Source organism: Callithrix jacchus, chromosome 1 (genome assembly GCF_049354715.1).
Source record: "Callithrix jacchus isolate 240 chromosome 1, calJac240_pri, whole genome shotgun sequence".
Classification (NCBI taxonomy): domain Eukaryota; kingdom Metazoa; phylum Chordata; class Mammalia; order Primates; family Cebidae; genus Callithrix; species Callithrix jacchus.
The window spans coordinates 162,915,907-162,932,845 of NC_133502.1; the positions used below are offsets into that span (position 1 = coordinate 162,915,907).

At 44.4% G+C, this 16,939-nt stretch overlaps 1 protein-coding gene across 18 annotated transcripts in view; it reads left to right on the top strand.

The window, feature by feature from the left end:
- Positions 1-12,124, top strand: part of TMEM268 (transmembrane protein 268) — a 35,372-nt gene extending 23,248 nt beyond the window's left edge. For 6 of the 18 annotated variants that reach the window (XM_009001984.5, XM_035255594.3, XM_078375112.1 and 3 more), the window contains 4 exons: positions 722-832; positions 3,603-3,683; positions 5,118-5,300; positions 9,572-12,124. In XM_009001984.5, coding sequence (XP_009000232.4) covers positions 722-832; positions 3,603-3,683; positions 5,118-5,300; positions 9,572-9,751 — 555 coding nt within the window. In that variant the 3' untranslated portion in view covers positions 9,752-12,124. Of the gene's footprint in view, positions 1-721; positions 833-3,602; positions 3,684-5,117; positions 5,301-6,395; positions 6,477-9,100; positions 9,240-9,571 lie in introns of all 18 variants that reach the window. The other 12 variants (XM_035255606.3, XM_078375148.1, XM_078375132.1 and 9 more) reach the window with 4 other exon arrangements.
- The last annotated feature ends 4,815 nt before the right edge of the window (positions 12,125-16,939 follow it).

Consider the following 16,939-nt stretch of genomic DNA (forward strand, 5'->3'; position numbering starts at 1 on the left):
TTTTTTTTTTTTGAGACTGAGTTTTGTTCTGTCGCTAGGCTGGAGTGCAGTGGTGTGATCTTGGCTCACGGCAACCTTCCTCTCTCTGGTTCAAGTGATTCTCCTCCCTGAGCCTTCCAAGTAGCTGGGACTACAGGCATGCACCACCATACCCAGCTAACTTTTGTATTTTTAGTAGAGACAGGGTTTAACCATCTTGTCCAGGATGGTCTCGATCTCCTGACCTTGTGATCTGCCTGCCTTGTCCTCCCAGAGTGCTGGCATTACAGGCGTGAGCCACCACACTCGGCCTGCTTCTGTCACCCAGGCTGGAGTGCAGTGGTACAATCATAGCTTACTATAGCCTCACACTCCTGGGCTCAAGTGATCCTCTTGCCTCACTCTCCTAAGCAGTTGGGACTACAGTGCATGCTCCCGCACCTAGCTAATTTTTAAACCATTTTTAATTGAGATGACATCTCGCTACATTGTCCAGGCTGGGCTCAAACTTCTGGCCTCAAGAAATGCTCCTGCCTTAGTTTCCCAAAGCACTGGGATTACAGACATGAGTCACTGTGCCTGCCTCCACCCCAACCCATTTAATAGGGGGGAAATGGGAGAATCGTGAGGGTGGGGATTGTCCCTTGGCATTGGGAGTGGGACAGTATGTTTCTACTGCTCAGAGCCCAGGAGCTCCCCAGTAGTATGGAGGTCCGGTCATGGCCTGGCATTTGTCTTACAGGCCAACACCAACACAGACCTGAGGCTGGCAGCTGCCAATGGAGCCCTCCTAAGACACAGGGTGCTGCTGGGGGTGACAGACACAGTGGAAGGATGCCAGAGTGTGATTCAGGTACTGTGTCTCATAGTGACCTCTTCCTCATGGCCCAGTTTTATGTTGGGCTAAATGGAGAGCAGTGGCCTTATGTTCTCTCAACCTGCACAGTATCTGCACTAGTCTGCTAATGAATGAGAGGGCTATCGGCAGCCCTTTCCTTCCTCCCTGCCCCAGTGTTTCTTCCTCGAGACACCTTCTCTGTGCAGTAACCAGTGGCCTGGAACCTCCACGTGGCAGGGCTGAAAGGGAAGCACAGATAATATCCAAACCTTGCTGGCCACCTGGCATTTACTCAGCAGACAGATGGAGCCTCCTCTGCACTGTGCCCTTGGTTCGACACTGACCACACTGAGGGGCCCGTGCAAGGTCCCTGTCCTGCCAGAGGATGACAGGCACACAGTGAGACAGTCAATAGTAGCCTCTCCAGCCTTATAGCAAAGGGACAGCCCCTGACAAATCTGAGAGGCAAGGTACACAGGGTCCCTTTGCAGGGCTGCATGGAGCTCACCATGGCTGGGGCTATGTCAGAGTGACGCATTGTGAAGAGATGAGGCCAAGAGGCAGGTCAGATGCTGAAGGCCTTGTCTGCCTGGCTTGGTCATTGTCTTTGCCCGGAAGGTTGTGGGGAGATCTGAAAGTGACTCGTATGGAGTTGCAGGGTGGATTGGAACACAGTTAGGCCAGATCTGCTGATCCTGGCTGAACTCTGCCTATTCCTCCTATCCATGCCTGATCTGCCTGGTGGAATTGCAAGACCTCCTCAGTGCCACATCTGCATTCTCACCAGTCATGCCTCTTGCCTGGTGGGAACCCAAGGGGTAGGTGTGCATGGGGGACCTGGGAAGAGGCTCCTCATGCACCTGCCTCAGTTACCCCACAAATGCTTATCGAGAGCCTATTATGTACCAGACACTGTCCCAGGGATTGAGGCTGCAGCAGAGAACACGTGCAGGTCCCTGTGTTTGTGGAGGCTGTTGCACTCAAGGTGGTGTAGGTATAAGATGATCTTACCTAATATTGGGGTGAAGCAGATGGCATCACAAGATTCCTGGCAGTTCAAGGGTGACATTGTAGACTGGGAACTCCTGGAATTTGGGGGTCCTTCTTAGCCTCATTTACCTCCAAATCTCCTTTATCCATTGGCACGTAGTAGTGACTTGGCATGTGTTAGCTGAATGCATAGATGGATAGCTGACCAAAGAATGGGCACATCAGCTGGACGTGGTGGCTCACGCCTGTAACCCTAGCACTTTGGGAGGCTGAGGCATGTGGATTGCTTGAATCTAAGAGTTCAAGACCAGCCTGAGCAACATGGAAAGCTCTGTCTCTACAAAGAGTACAAAGCCTGGCTGGGCCTAGTGTCACGTGCCTGTAGTCCCAGCTACTTGGGAGGCTGAGGTGGGAGGATCACCTGAGTCCAGGAGCTCAAAGCTGCAGTGAACTGTGATCGCACCACTGCATTCTCGCCTGGGTGCCAGAGTGAGACCCTATCTCAAAAAAAGAAAAGGGCACATCTTTTTAGACAGCTGTGTTCTTTCAGTTTCAAAATAGTATCTTGGGATGATGTGATACACCAACTGGGATGTCCTTCAGCTTCACTGGCGGGTGTAGTGGAGGTGGGGGTGTTGGGGACAGGTACCAAGTGAGGATGGAGATGAACCAAGAATGGCCATGAGGTGACCTAACAGTTGCAGGAGGATGATGGGTTGCTGTCATCTACTTCTGCACATGATTGGAAATTTTCATAGTAAGAAGCTTTATAGGAATCATTTGAGAAATACTCTTTTGTAGGTAAGACACTGGGATACTAGTTGGCAAGAAGGCTGTGACTTTGGGTTTCTATGGGTCAGTCCACGGGAGGAGGGAGGTCTGGGATTCAGAGGAAGTGGCCAGTGGATGGGAGTTTGGGGCAGGAGCCACCAGTTTCTCGAAGAACTTCAATTAGGATGTGTGGCAGATGTGGTCTTGACAGGATGTCGTAAGGTGAACGTGTAGGATTTCAGCCTGGTTAAGTTTAACCTGGCTGGCCCCTGGGGTGGAAGCGGGGTGCCGGTGGGGTGCAGACTTCTTGTCCTGCTTCTCTCCCCACAAGCATCCAGGTTGATTACCTCAGACCTGGTTGTGGGCCGCAGGTGAGAGCTCTGAAGGCTTTTACTCATTTGCATGTTCATGCCCTGCCCATTGAGGATGAAGGTGGCCTCAAGTAGGACAGGTGATGTCCAAGAGGGTTCGGAGTCTGTCTGGGATGCTCAGTGGCTTGTGGGAAATGGGCCACAGCCATTTTGAACAGAGTTGGACTTTTTCTTTTTTCTTTTTCTTTTTTGAGACAGAGTCTTGTTCTGTCGCCCAGGCTGGAGTGCAGTGACTTGATATCGGCTTACTGCAACCTCCACTGCCCAGATTCAAGCGATTCTTGCGCCTCAGCCTCCTGAGTAACAGGCATTACAGGTGCCCACTACCATACCCAGCTAATTTTTTGTAGAGACAAGGGTTTTTCCATGTTGACCAGTCTTGAACTCCTGGCCTCCAGTGAAACCCAAAGTGCTGGGGTCACAAGTGTGAGCCGCCGCATCTGGCCTGGGGTTTGACCTTTTCTAAATTTGCGCCCAAAGCCGTTTTTCTACCAGCCATACAAATGAGATGTGGTCATGGTGTGAGACTCTGGGAGGGAGCCAAATGGCACGTTCCTGCCAGACAGCCGGCTAAATAGGACTGTCCCAGGGAGGGAGAGTTCCAGGTTGGGCTGCCTTTGAGCCACGGTGTTCACAGCTTCTTCTCCCTTCAGCTTTGGTTTGTCTACTTCGACCTGGAGAACTGTGTGCAGTTTTTGTCTGATCATGTTCAAGAAATGAAGACTAGCCAAGAGGTAAGATATCTTCAGTGAAAAAAACCAAACAAACCCAAACCCAGAAGGCCAAGTTGTATCGATCGCATTATTTTAAAGGTGGGAAATGTCTAATAAAAAGTTACTTGGAAGAATACCTATGAGCAATCAGTGGTTGTTTTTGCCTTGGGAATTATGGCTGCTTTTCTGCTTTTTTTTTTTTTTTGAGACAGAGTCTCACTCTGTCACCCAGGCTGGAGTGTGGCACGATCTCAGCTCACTGCAACCTCTGCCTCCCGGGTTCAAGTAGTTCTCTCTCAGCTTCCTGAGTAGCTGGGATTATAGGTGCCCACCATGATGCCAGGCTAATTTTTGCATTTTTGTAGAGATGGGTTTCACCATGTTGGCCAGGCTAGTCTCGAACTCCCGACCTCAGGTGATCCTCCCCGCTTAGCCTCCCAAAGTGCTGGGATTATAGGCATGAGCCACTGCACCCAGCCTTCTGCTTGTTTTTAACTCCTCGTTTCTTCTTCTGTATTTCCTGTGGTGAACATGTTTCTTTATAATAACACTATTAATAATAAATTTTGGTGGATCTCGAAGTTTCATGTATTTAGGCAACTTTTACTTGTTCACAGTGCCTTTCTACCATTTATTAAGAACATCAGAGGGATCTCGCTCTGCTTCTCCAGAGGAGGAAACAGGCTCTGTGGTCATGGAGCTGGCTGGTTTGGAGGCCAGGCCTCCTGTCTCCTAGCCCTGGGCTCCTTCCCTAGGATTGGCCTTTCTGAGCTCTGGCTGCAGTGGATCTTGAAGTCAGGGTTGTGACTTAGCCCTGAATCTGGCTCATTAGTTCCTGTGTGGCCTCGAGCAAGCCTTTGAGTCTCAGTTTATTCATTTGCAACATCTGGATAAAGATACCCACATCCCAGGCTGCTTTGAGCAAGTGAGAACATGAAATGAAAAATATTAGTTTGTTTGTTTTGAGGCAGAGTCTGGCTCTGTCACCCAGGATGGAGTACAGTGGCATCATCTTGCCTCACTGCAACCTCTGCCTCCCAGGTTCAAGTGATTCTCATGCCTCAGCCTCTGCCTCTGCCGAGTAGCTGGGAGCACAGGCACACGCCACCATACCTGGCTAATTTTTATATTTTTGGTAGAGACAGGGTTTCACCATGTTGGCCAGGCTGGTCTTGAACTCCTAGCCTCAAGTGATCCACCCAACTCAGCCTCCCAGAGTGCTGGGATTATGGGCTCGAGCCACCCTGCCTGGCCAAAAAGGGAAAGATATTTAGAAGCTAATAATTACCATCTGTAGAGAATTACATAACATCACCAATGTGACCAGCTTTTTCTGAGGTCATCATCTGAGTCTGAGACCTCATCCTCTGCTGGGTCTTCAGGTCACGGAGGGACTGTCTCGCAGACACCACCCCATTTAAGCACTCCTGAGCCCCTTCTCTGTTTCTTTTGCAGTCCCTGCTGAGAAGCAGATTGAGCCAGTTGTGTGTTGTTATGGAGACTGGGGTGAGCCCTGCAACAGCAGAGGGGCCTGAGAACTTGGAGGATGCTCCTCTCTTGCCCGACAGTTCTCGTCCTATGGAGAGGCCACTCGTGCAGACTGAGCTTCACCAGCTCGTTCCCGAGGCTGAGCCGGAGGTAACAGGCACTGGGGCTAGTCACGGCCATCCTCCCTTGGGGGAGTTTGTGTAGAGAATGTCTATGTGGGGGCTTCCTAGATTCCCAGGGACATGGCTTCTCTCAGTCGGTAGACACCATACAAACCTAGCTCAGGAGTTTTAAGTCTTTTTATTCTTCACCCTAGCACTTTAAAAAAATAGTTAACAGAAAGCATTTTATATTTATTGGTACTTTTTGTCACATTATTTTATATCTTGGATATTCTTTTTGATGGTTGCATTGGATGGGTAGTTGCATGCTGATAAATTATAGCTTACTTCACCATGAACATATTGACAAATATTTGGGTCTTAATTAATCAATTATTTATTCATCTATCCAACTGTTCATCCATCTACTTTAATTGTAGTTAGATAGTTGATTCTTCTTTGCATTTTTTTTTTTTATGACAGGATCTTACTCCTGTCACCTAGGCTGGGATGCAGCAGTGTGATCACTGCTCACCGTGGCCTCAACTTCCCAGGCTCAAGCAATCCTCCCACCTCGGCCTCCTGAGTAGTTGGGACTATAGGCATGCACCACCACGCCTGGCTAATTTTTTTGTATTTTTATTAGAGGCAGGGTTTTGCCATGTTGTCCAGTGTGGGCTCCAACTCCTGGGCTCAAGAGATCTACCCACCTCGACCTTCCACTTCTTCACATTTCCGTTGAATTCCAGTTCTTTCAGCCCCAGAGTTCTGTTGGGTCCTGCCATCCACTCTGCCTCTTGGCTATGGCTAAGCACTGGTAGACCAGAAATCTGAAAACGTGGTTTGTAGCTTGTGCTTCCTTCTTCTCACAGGGACAAACCCACTGTCAGGGAGACAAGGAGTGACGGTGACCTCAGGTGACCTTTGAGACTTCAGAAGAGCACTTACATCTTTTCAGCCAAGTGATTTGGGGATTCAAGGTCCAAACCAGCCCAGGCTTTCTCTTTTGTACTGGGGGGAGTAGAAATCCTACAAGTAGTACTATTTAAAAGAGAAAGTGATAGGCCAGTGCAGTGGCTCAACAGAGCAAGACTCTGTCTCAAAAAAAATTATCTTTTTATGTTAATTTTTAAATTTTATTTAGAGACAGGGTTTCACCATGTTGCCAACGCTTGTCTTGAACTCCTAAGCTCAAGTTCGGCCTCCTGAAGTGCTAGGATCACAGGTATGAGTCACTGTGTCCTGCCAAAATATTAAAAAAAAAAAAAAAAGAGAAAATGATAAATGTATTAATCTCTTCACTTTATCCTATTGACTTTTTTTTTAAAAGAGAAAAGCTTGGGCCGGGCGTGGTGGCTCAAGCCTGTAATCCCAGCACTTTGGGAGGCCGAGGAGGGTGGATCACGAGGTCAAGAGATGGAGACCATCCTGGTCAACATGGTGAAACCCCATCTCTACTAAAAATACAAAAAATTAGCTGGGCATGGTGGCGCGTGCCTGTAATCCCAGCTACTCAAGAGGCTGAGGCGGGAGAATTGCTTGAACCCAGGAGGCGGAGGTTGCGGTGAGCCGAGACTGTGCCATTGCACTCCAGCCTGGGTAACAAGAGGGAAACTCTGTCTCAAAAAAAAAAAAAAAAAAAGAGAGAGAAAACCTTGATAAGATTATGTATTTTCTTGCAACATGCATGTGTGGGTTTTTGTGCAATAACCCATTAAATATGGGTCTTTTAAATGATTTTTTTTTCAAATTTATTCAAACCAATAGTAATACAGTTTCTTGTCATGAATATCAAGTGTGTATGCACATGCTTTTAAAGTCGCTGCCTTTATAATTTAGTTAGGGAAAATGTAATCAATGCCCATGCCTCAGCCTGGGCCAGATGATCGTATTTCAGTAGGAACCCAGTGTCTGTAAAAGATGGAAAGATAGTGATAATGACCTCTTCCATTTTGACAGATTTTTCTCATGCATAAAATTCATTAGCATTCTTTTCAAGGTATTAATTATTTTCCTTTCTTCCTTGATTGGTGAAATAAGGTTCCAAGAGGTCAGCTGACTTTCCCAAGGTGGCTAGAAAGGGAGAGTGTGGTAAGCCAAGGGCGGAAGCCAGCCCTGCTGATTCTAAGTAGGCCAATGTTCTTGCTACAGTTCTTTGCTTCTTACATTACTGATTTTAGAGTAAACTGGCAAGAAGACCAATCTGAGTTAGGGAATGGTAAACTATCTGAAGTGTTTTATATTTTCTAGCACAAAGGATAACTTGAAACAAATGCTAATCTTGTGTTGGAAAGGTATTTATGCCATTTGGGGAGCACTAGGCGCTAGGCTCAATGCTGTTTGTCTGTTAAGCTCTTTAATCCTCACTCTGACTTCATGGGTTCAGTGCCACTATTTTCCCCATTCTCCCAATGAAGAAATGGGCTCAACAATGTGAAGTGACTGCTCTGGGTTAATCAGAGTGACTGAGCTGAAATTCCCCCTTGGCCTTTTTGACTTTAAAGCCTGTCCTTAATTACTAACTTTACAGACATAACTAGCATTGATGTAACTCACACCTTATTTCATGACATTCAGAGTGGACACAAGTCATGTGAAAGACCTTCAACACCATGCTTAAGGAATTTAAGCATTTCCCCTGAGATCCCATCTTCTGGACTGGTGAATGGATCTTTACAGCTCTTTAAATGTGTTAATAAGAATGTGCATTAAGGCCTAGCGCAGTGACTCACAGCTGGAATCCCAGCAGTGTAGGAGGCCAAGGCAGGAGCCTATGAGTTCGAGACCAGCCTGGGGAACATAGTAAGGACATAGTAAGATCCCATGTCCTTTTTTTGTTTTTGAGACAGAGTTTCCCTCCTTTTGCCCAGGCTGGAGTGCAATGGCACGATCTCAGCTCACTGCAACCTCTGCCTTTGGGTTCAAGTGATTCTCCTGCCTCAGCCTCCCGAGTAGCTGGGATTACAGGCACCTGTCAGCACACCTGGCTAATTTTTTTGTATTTCTAGTAGAGACAGGGTTTTACCATGTTGGCCGGGCTGGTCTTGAACTCTGAGCTCAGGCGATCTGCCTGCTTTGGCCTCCCAAAGTGCTGGGATTACAGGCGTGAGCCACTGTACCTGGCTTAAGATACATGTCTTTAAAAAAGAAAAAAAAGTACATTTTTTTCAATTAAATTTTTAATCCTTTTTTTTTTTACTTAAACTTTTTTGTGGCAAATATGCATAGTATAAAATTTACCATCTTAACCATTTTAAGTCTATGGTTCGGCAACATTGGGTACCTTCACGTTGTTACACAACTGTCACCACCATCCATCTACAGAATATTTTCATCTTCCCAAATCAAAGCTCTGTGCCCATTAAACATGAACTTCCCCTTCCTTCCTTTCTCCCTCCCCTCAACCCCTAGAAACCATGGTTTTACCTTCTCTCCCTGTGAGTTGATTACTCTAGGTGCCCTGTATTAGCAGAATCATACAGTATTTGTCCTTTTGTGATACAACTAAATTTTATAAGCCATCTCTTTTTTCCCTTTTTGATGTTTTTCTTTCTTTTTTTTTTTAATTTTACTGTCAGTGATCATATTTAAATGTAAGCAGTCTCTTTTTAATATGTTAGGAGTACTTGTGTTAAGAAATCTACCAGGTTTCTTGTATGAATTAAAGAATTCTGTTATCATGGGACTATTTCTTTCCCCACCTCCACTATTTAATAATTTTCTTCAGGTGAGTCAGTTTGATCTCATGTACTGTACAGACTCATAGACATTTGAAAGTAGAAAAAAGAATGTATTTGTGGCTGGCTAAGTTTTTAAAATATATTTTTAATTTCAATTTTATTTTTGTAGAGACAGAGTCTCGCTCTGTTGCCCAGGCTGCCCTTACATTCCTGACCTCAGGTGATCTTCCTGCCTTGGCCTCCCAAAGTGCTGGAATTACTGGTGTGAACCACCATGCCTGGCCAGCCAGCTCGATGTAAAAACTTAGGTAATTAGAATTAGGTAATTTCTCTAGCACTTTGAGCTTGCATATCTTTTTTGTGAGTATTGTTATTGCCATTCAGCAGTTAGTTACCCACCTTGGCAGTGAGGACACTGAGGCTGCAGGAGCCCCACAGCCCGTGGATTGCAGAACTGGGCGTCTAGACCAGGCTGGCATCTTCTGAGAGCCCCAGGTACTGGCCTGGCCTGGTTCTTCTTAGTGAACATCACTCCTGAGTCCAAGGGCAAGAAGACAGTGTGGCTTTTCCCCAGTGCCTAAGCCCTTTTCCCACAAGGAGTTCCCCTGGGGTATTCAATCTGCTTCCCCGTCTTTTCTAGGAAATGGCCCGCCAGCTGCTGGCAGTGTTTGGTGGCTACTACATCCGGCTTCTAGTGACCTCCCAGCTTCCTCAGGCAATGGGGACACGGCACACGAACTCTCCGAGAATTCCATGCCCCTGCCAGCTCATAGAAGCCTACATCCTGGGCACAGGGTGCTGCCCGTTCCTGGCCAGGTGACCTAGGGATGAAGGTACTCATCTTCCTCCAAGACTGAGCAATTGGGAAAGCTTCAGGAGCCCAAGATGGGCAATGGGGAGCCCCAGGTGAGGAGAGAAGTATCTGGGGGCACTCCAAAAGGGGTCTGACCTGTCAGCAACAGGGTGTTGTGCTCACTCCAGGCCCCAGCACAGAAATCCTTGTTTGACATCTCATGCTGACTCCTCACCTCTGCAGAAGCTGACAGCTACAGAGCTAGTCCCACCAAAGCTACTCTCTCTGCTGCTTAGAACCATGGACATGTATGGAAGGACTGGTCCTCCATCCCTTTCATTGTCCAGAGAGCCCAGGAGATGTGAAGATGACCAGACTGGGTGAATCATTTGTCCAAAACTTGGCCTCAGATAATGTTTCCATCTCCAACCCCTCCATGCCAGATGGGGAAACTGATGCTCAGTGAGGATACTACTCTATGTGGCATTGCCTTGAACCCTTAAAATGATCAGACTGCCTCTTTCCAATATGAAGAAAAAAAAGTAAGTTTTCAGAATTCTTTCCATTTTTTAAGTTTTTCTCTCCCGTATTTTGTGAAAAACAGTGGTACATGTACATGTTGTCTACCAGTACACAAGCTACAGAAGACAGAGACAGAAGACAGAGGTCAAGGACAGATAACTGTTGACAGGAATATTTGGGAAAGATTGATCCTGTTTCACCTGAGGACTGACTTTGTTCACAGGCATGCACGCCTGTGGTCGTGGTTTTATATTACAGATGCAGAACAGTTCTGTTTCCCGACATGAATGTTGTCCTGGAATGAAGTGGAATCAGTCACTTGTGGAATTCTGTGAAGAGCTCGGAGGCTTCCAAGCGATCTGCTCCTGAACAAGTTTGAAGACCTGTTGTTTCACACACCCAAGTCCAAATGCCCTGACCTGGCATCTGAAGGATCCCCAGCCCCCAAGACCTAGCCTTCATCTCCCACAAAACCCCTTTATGAGTTGCAGCTCTTTCCTGGGCTGGCATACCTATTCCTTTGTTTGTTGGACTCCTAGTCATGCTTCTAAGTCCAGCTCTCTGTAGCCCTTCTTTAGGAAGCCTTCCTACACAGCCAGCCCCGCTGCTCTCTGCCTCCTTTAAGTTCTTGATACAGCTGCTGCCTGTTCTGATGTTTTATGGTATTGATTCTGTTTTCCTGTGTACCTGCCAGTTTTTCTAGCTTGACTGCAAACTCCTCAAGGATAGAGACTCCATGTTGTACTTTTTGTGCATGACCTGGACCCACTAAGGAAAAAAACAAAAAAGTCCTGTGGATTGATTGCTTTGACGTCCCCGTAGCAGCTAATGCAAACTACTGTCCAAACTCACTTGAATGATAAGATTGCTATGGACCTGGGCTCTGGACCTGATCTACCCACTTCAAGCTGTGTAATTTTTGGCAAGTTGCTTTTTTTGGATGGTCCTGAGTTTGCCTATCTATATAATGGGTGGATTGGATGATTCTTTTTTTTTTTTTTTTAATTGAGGCAGAGTCTCACACCGTCACCCAGGCTGGAGTACAGTGGTGCCATCTTGGCTCACTGCAACCTCTGCTGCCTGGATTCAAGTAATTCTCTTGCCTCAGCCTCCCAAGTGGCTGGGACTACAGGTGCACGCTACCAAGCCTGCTAATTTTTTTGTATTTTTAGTACAGAATGGGTTTTGCCATGTTGGCCAGGCTGGTCTTGAACTCCTGGCCTCAGGTGATCTGCCCATGTCAGTCTCCCATAGTGCCGGAATTACAGACATGAGCCCCCATGCCCAGCCTGGATAATTCTTAAGGGCCCTTCTAGGACCAAAGTTCTCGGAGTTTCTAGCTTATTCTGCTCCCTCGTAGCCCTTGGCCTGTTTCTCTTTATCCACATGCAGAAACATCTGGCAGCCCCACATAGCTGAGTTGACCTGGGTCTAGTATGCCCTTGGACGGAAGACTAGCCTACCTAGCAGGAGACCTGGATTTTTCTTCCTGATCTGCAAGTTGTGTGACCTTGGCTAAGTCACTTCACCTTTCTGACTGTCACTTCACTTTTTAATAAAGTGTATCTGGTGAACAAGAAATGTTGTTAAAGCACATGACTCACCATTCAAGAGATGGGTCTGACCATTCACTTTCTCTGTGCCAGAGAAGAGAGGTCATGAGTATGGACCAGCCCTTGGAAAGGCGACTTCAGTCAAGGCTGAGAGCAGCTTTGCCCAAGGAAGTTATTCATGAAGGTGACCACTGTCTTTCTGACCTGGCACAGAGGAAATGTTGGCTGTGAATATGACCAATAGAAAACCTGTATTTCTCATTCAGTCCTAGAACCCTGGTAAGTATAATAACAGAGAATAAAGAAGTGTTTGTTAAATGAAAAAGCAGCAGTTTTTTCAATTTTAAGGTTTACTTAAACAGCCTTTGATATGTATTTCTTTTCCTGTCCTTAGAATTTCTGATGGTCTCACCTGGTGTGTGGGGCGTTCAGGGTATGCCCACAATGTATATTTCCCTTGCATCAGTGCCTCAGTTTCCTCATTTATAAAATCCCCATGATCTCTGTTTCACCTACTTTATAGGGTTGCTGTGAAGATCAGATACTACACACAAGAATGCTCATCAGATTTTAAATTTAATTTAATTTCCTTTAAGTATAATTTTTTCATAGAACTAGGGTCTTGTTATGTTGCCCAGCCTAGTCTTGAACTGCTGGTCTCAAGTGATCCTCCCACCTTGGCCTCCTATGTTGCTGGAATTACAGGTGTGAATTATCATGCCCAGCCAGCTCCTACGTCTTAAGGCTTTGTGTTAATGATAGGTGTGGCCATAGTGGAGGCAGTGGATGTCTGCGAGTGGGAGTGAAGGTGGTAACTCACTGTATGGCTTCTAGAGTTCTGTTTATTCTAATTCAAGTTCTTCCACTTAAGAGCAATGTTCTTCCTCTCACCGAGTCTCATTCCTCATCTGTAGGTTGACGATAAGAGCACTTACCTGGTAGGTTATTGTGAGGATTAAATGATGTGAAAAAATGTCAAGTGCTTGCAACTTTGAATTCCAAACTTGAGTGAGAGCTCACTAAATTGTTGCTTAAAAAAAAAAATTCTATCTTGTAAATAGTAGACACAGATGTATATTTTTGTTGACATAACAGGTCATTAACAGTTAAGATTTTTCAGTCTGCATCAGACCTCAGCTATTTCAGTGCCATACCTGTATATATTTATGTGAATAAAGATTTTAGTCAAATCTCTGGAATTCAGCTTGCAGAGATAATACAGCAAGGAGATAAAGAGCAAGCTGGTGACTTTGGGCAAGATATTTACTCTTTTTGTACTTCCTATACCTAATTTCTCATCTATTAAGGGGTGTGTGTGATAATAAGGGGGGTTAATGGAAGCGATTGAGGTAAAGCACAAAGCCTGGTCAACAGTAGGGGTGTTTCTTCTGCCGCTGCCGGCTGCTGTTGGCTTCTTGTTTAGGTTATCCTATGTTATCTTATAGTTTGGTGTTTTTACTTTTCGGTCTGTGATTCATTTTGAGTTAGTTTTTGTGAAGGGTATAAGGTCTCTATTCAGTTTTTTTTTTTTTTTTTGGCTTATTTGTTCCAGCATTATTTGTTGAAAAGACTCTTTTTGCTGCATTGTATTGCCTTTGCTTTTTTTTTTAAGGATAAGTTGAGTATACTTATGTGGGTCTATTTCTGGGCTCTGTATTCATACCATTTATCTGTGTATCTGTTCTTTCCCGATAACACACTGTCTCGATTACTGTAGCTTTATAGTAAGTTTTGACATTGGGTAGTGTGAGTCCTCCAACTTTGTTCTTCTCTCTTAATGTTGAGTTGGCTATTGTATGTCTTATGCCTTTCCATTTAAACTTCAGAACCAGTTTGTCAATATCTACAAAATAACTCACTGTTTATTTTGATTGGGATTGCATTGAATCCACAGATCAAGTTGCAAGAACTGACATTTTCACAATATTGATTTCTATCCATAAACATAGAATCTGTCTTCATTTATTTAGTTGTTCTATTTCTTTCATCAGTTTTGGAGGGTTTTTTCTTTTTCCTACAGTTTTTTTGGGTAGTTTTTCATATTTTGTTAGATTTATACCTAAATATCTTATTTTTGGGGGTGCGAATGTAAATTACATTGTGTATTGGTTTCAGATTACATTTGTTCACTGCTAGTATATGGGAATGTGATTGACTTTTATCTACTCACATTGTATCCTGAAACCTTGCTATAATTTCTTATTAGTTCTAGGAGTTTCTCTGTTGATGAGACAATCATTTCGCCAATAAACAAAGACAGTTTTTTTCTTTCTTCCTTATCTGTATACTTTTTATTTCCTTTTCCTGTCCTATTTCATTGGCTTGGACTTCCAGTATGATGTTGAAGAGTAGTGGTAAGAGGGAACATTCTTGCCTTGTTTGTGATTGCAGTGGGAGTTTCTAGTGTCTCACTCTTTTTTTTGAGACAGAGTCTTGCTCTGTTGCCCAGGCTGGAGTGCAGTGGTGTGATCCTGGCTCACTGCTACCTCCATCTCCCAGGTTCAGGTGATTTTTCTGCCTCAGCTTTCTGAGTAGCTGGGATTACAGGCCTGCCCTACCACACCTGGTTAATTTTTTTTTCTTTTTTCTTTTTTTAGTAGAGATGGGGTTTCTCCATGTTGGCCAGTCTGGTCTCAAACTCCTGACCTCAGGCCATCTGCCCCACTTGGCCTCCCAAAGTGCTGGGATTACAGGCATTAGCCATTGTGCCTGGCCTTCACTATTAAATATAATGTTAGCTCTAGATTTTGGGGTAGGTTTTTTTTTTCTTTTTTGAGGCATGGTCTCACTCTGTCACCCAGGCTGGAGACTGGAGTACAGTGGCATGATCACAGCTCACTGCAGCCTTCATCTCCTGAGCTCAAGCAATCCTTCTGGGTAGCTGGGTCTATACCACACCTGCCTATTCTTTTTTTTTTCAAAATGGAGTCTTACTTTGTCCCCCAGGTTGGAGTGGAGTGGCGGGATCTTGGCTCACTGCAACCTCTGCCTCCCAGGCTCAAGTGATTCTCCCACCTCAGCCTCCTGAGTAGCAGGGACCACAGGTGCGCACCACCATGCCTGGTTAATTTTAGTAGTTTTGGTAGAGATGAGGTTCTGTCATGTTGCCGTTGCTCAGCGTGGTCTTGAACTCCTGAATTCAGCTGATCCACCCGCCTTGGCCTCCCCAAGTGCTGAGATTACGGGTGTGAGCCACCATGCCTGGTCTGGGCCACCACAATTGGCCGTAATTTTTAAACTTTTTGTAGAGACAGGGTCTCATTACATTGTCTGGCCTGGTCTTGAACTCCTGGAACTGATCTTCCCACCTCAGCCTTCCAGAGTGTTGGGATTGCAGGCATGAGCCACCATGCCCAGACCAGATATTCTTGTCAAGTTGAGAAAGTTTCTTCTCTATTCCTTCTTTACTGAGATGAAATTAGCTTTCTTTTGATTAGTCATTGCATGGTATATCTTTGTTCATCCTTTTACTTTTGACCTCTTCACATTCTTATATTTAAGGTTTCATCCTTGTAGGCATGTAAGATTTCCTTTTTTGAAATTCAGTTTTTTCTAAAGCAGAATATTAGCACACTATGTCTAATGTGTTTACTGATAGATTTGGGTTTGAATGTACCATCTTACTAATAATTTTTTTTTTTTTTTTGAGACGGAGTTTCACTGTTTTTACCCAGGCTGGAGTGCAATGGCACGATCTCGGCTCATCACAACCTCCGCCTCCTGGGTTCAGGCAATTCTCCTGCCTCTCAGCCTCCCGAGTAGCTGGGACTACAGGCGCGCACCGCCATGCCCAGCTAATTTTTGTATTTTTAGTAGAGACGGGGTTTCACCTTGTTGACCAGGATGGTCTTGATCTCTTGACCTCGTGATCCACCCACCTTGGCCTCCCAAAGTGCTGGGATTATAGGTGTGAGCCACCTCACCCGGTCTTACTAATAATTCTTTCTATTGGTTTTCTCTTTCTGTGTTCTTTTCTTTTTTCTGTCTTTTTTCCTTCTTTTGGATGAAGGTTGTTTGTTTGTTTTGGGTAATTTCTCCTTTATTAGCATATGAAGTATACTTTTCCTTTAGTTCTTACCCTAAATTTAACAAGCGTCCTTGACTTATTGAAGTGTATTATAAGTGATCACTTCTACCATTTCCTGGACAACCCAGTGATTATTCAATTATTTTTTTTTTAAATGAAGTCCCCCTCTGTGGCCCAGGCTGGAGTGCAGCGGCACAATCTTGGCTCACTGCAACCTTTGCCTACAAGGTTCAAGCGATTCTCCTTCCTCAGCCTCCTGAGTAGCTGGAATTACAAGTGTACACAACCACGCCAGGCTAATTTTTGTATTTTTAGTAGAGATGGGTTTCATCATGTTTTCCAGGCTGGTCTCAATCTTCTGGCCTCAAGTAATTCTGCTGCCTCAGCCTCCTAAAACACTGGGATTACAGGTGTGAGCCACCATGCCTAGCCTGAGTTTTTAATTTCGTCTGTTGTAGTATTCAGTCCTATAATTTTGTTTTTAAAAAAATAATTCCCAGTTCTCAAATACAATTACCAATCTCGTCATCTATTCTCCTCAGTATTTAATTGTACTGCTTTTGAAGTTCACGTCTGCAAACTCTAATATCTGGTTCTTTTTTTTTCCTTTTTCTTTTCATCAGTTGGTCTTATATTTTGATATTCGTGGTAATTTTTCATTAAGTGCTAGACATTTTAAAAAATGAAATATCGAAGAGATATATAAGGATCTTCCCTCAGACAGGATTTACTTTTGCTTCTGGGGAAAGTAGGCTTGAGATACATTTGACCTTGGGCTTTGTGAGAGCTAGTCTAGTTGTGATTAAACCTTACTCTCGGGTTTCAGCCCTTCAGGGGTTTAAGCTGAAAACACGTTTATATATATATATATATTGCATATGTATTATATATATATATAAACATATATAATACATGTTATAGCATATAAATATATATGTAATATATATAAACATATATTAACATTTATGTTTTATATATAACATATTTTATATATATAATATAAATATATGTATTATATATATAATATAAATATATGTATTATATATAATATAAATATATGTATTATATATATATATATATATTTTTTTTTTTTTTCTAACCAGAACTCCTCTT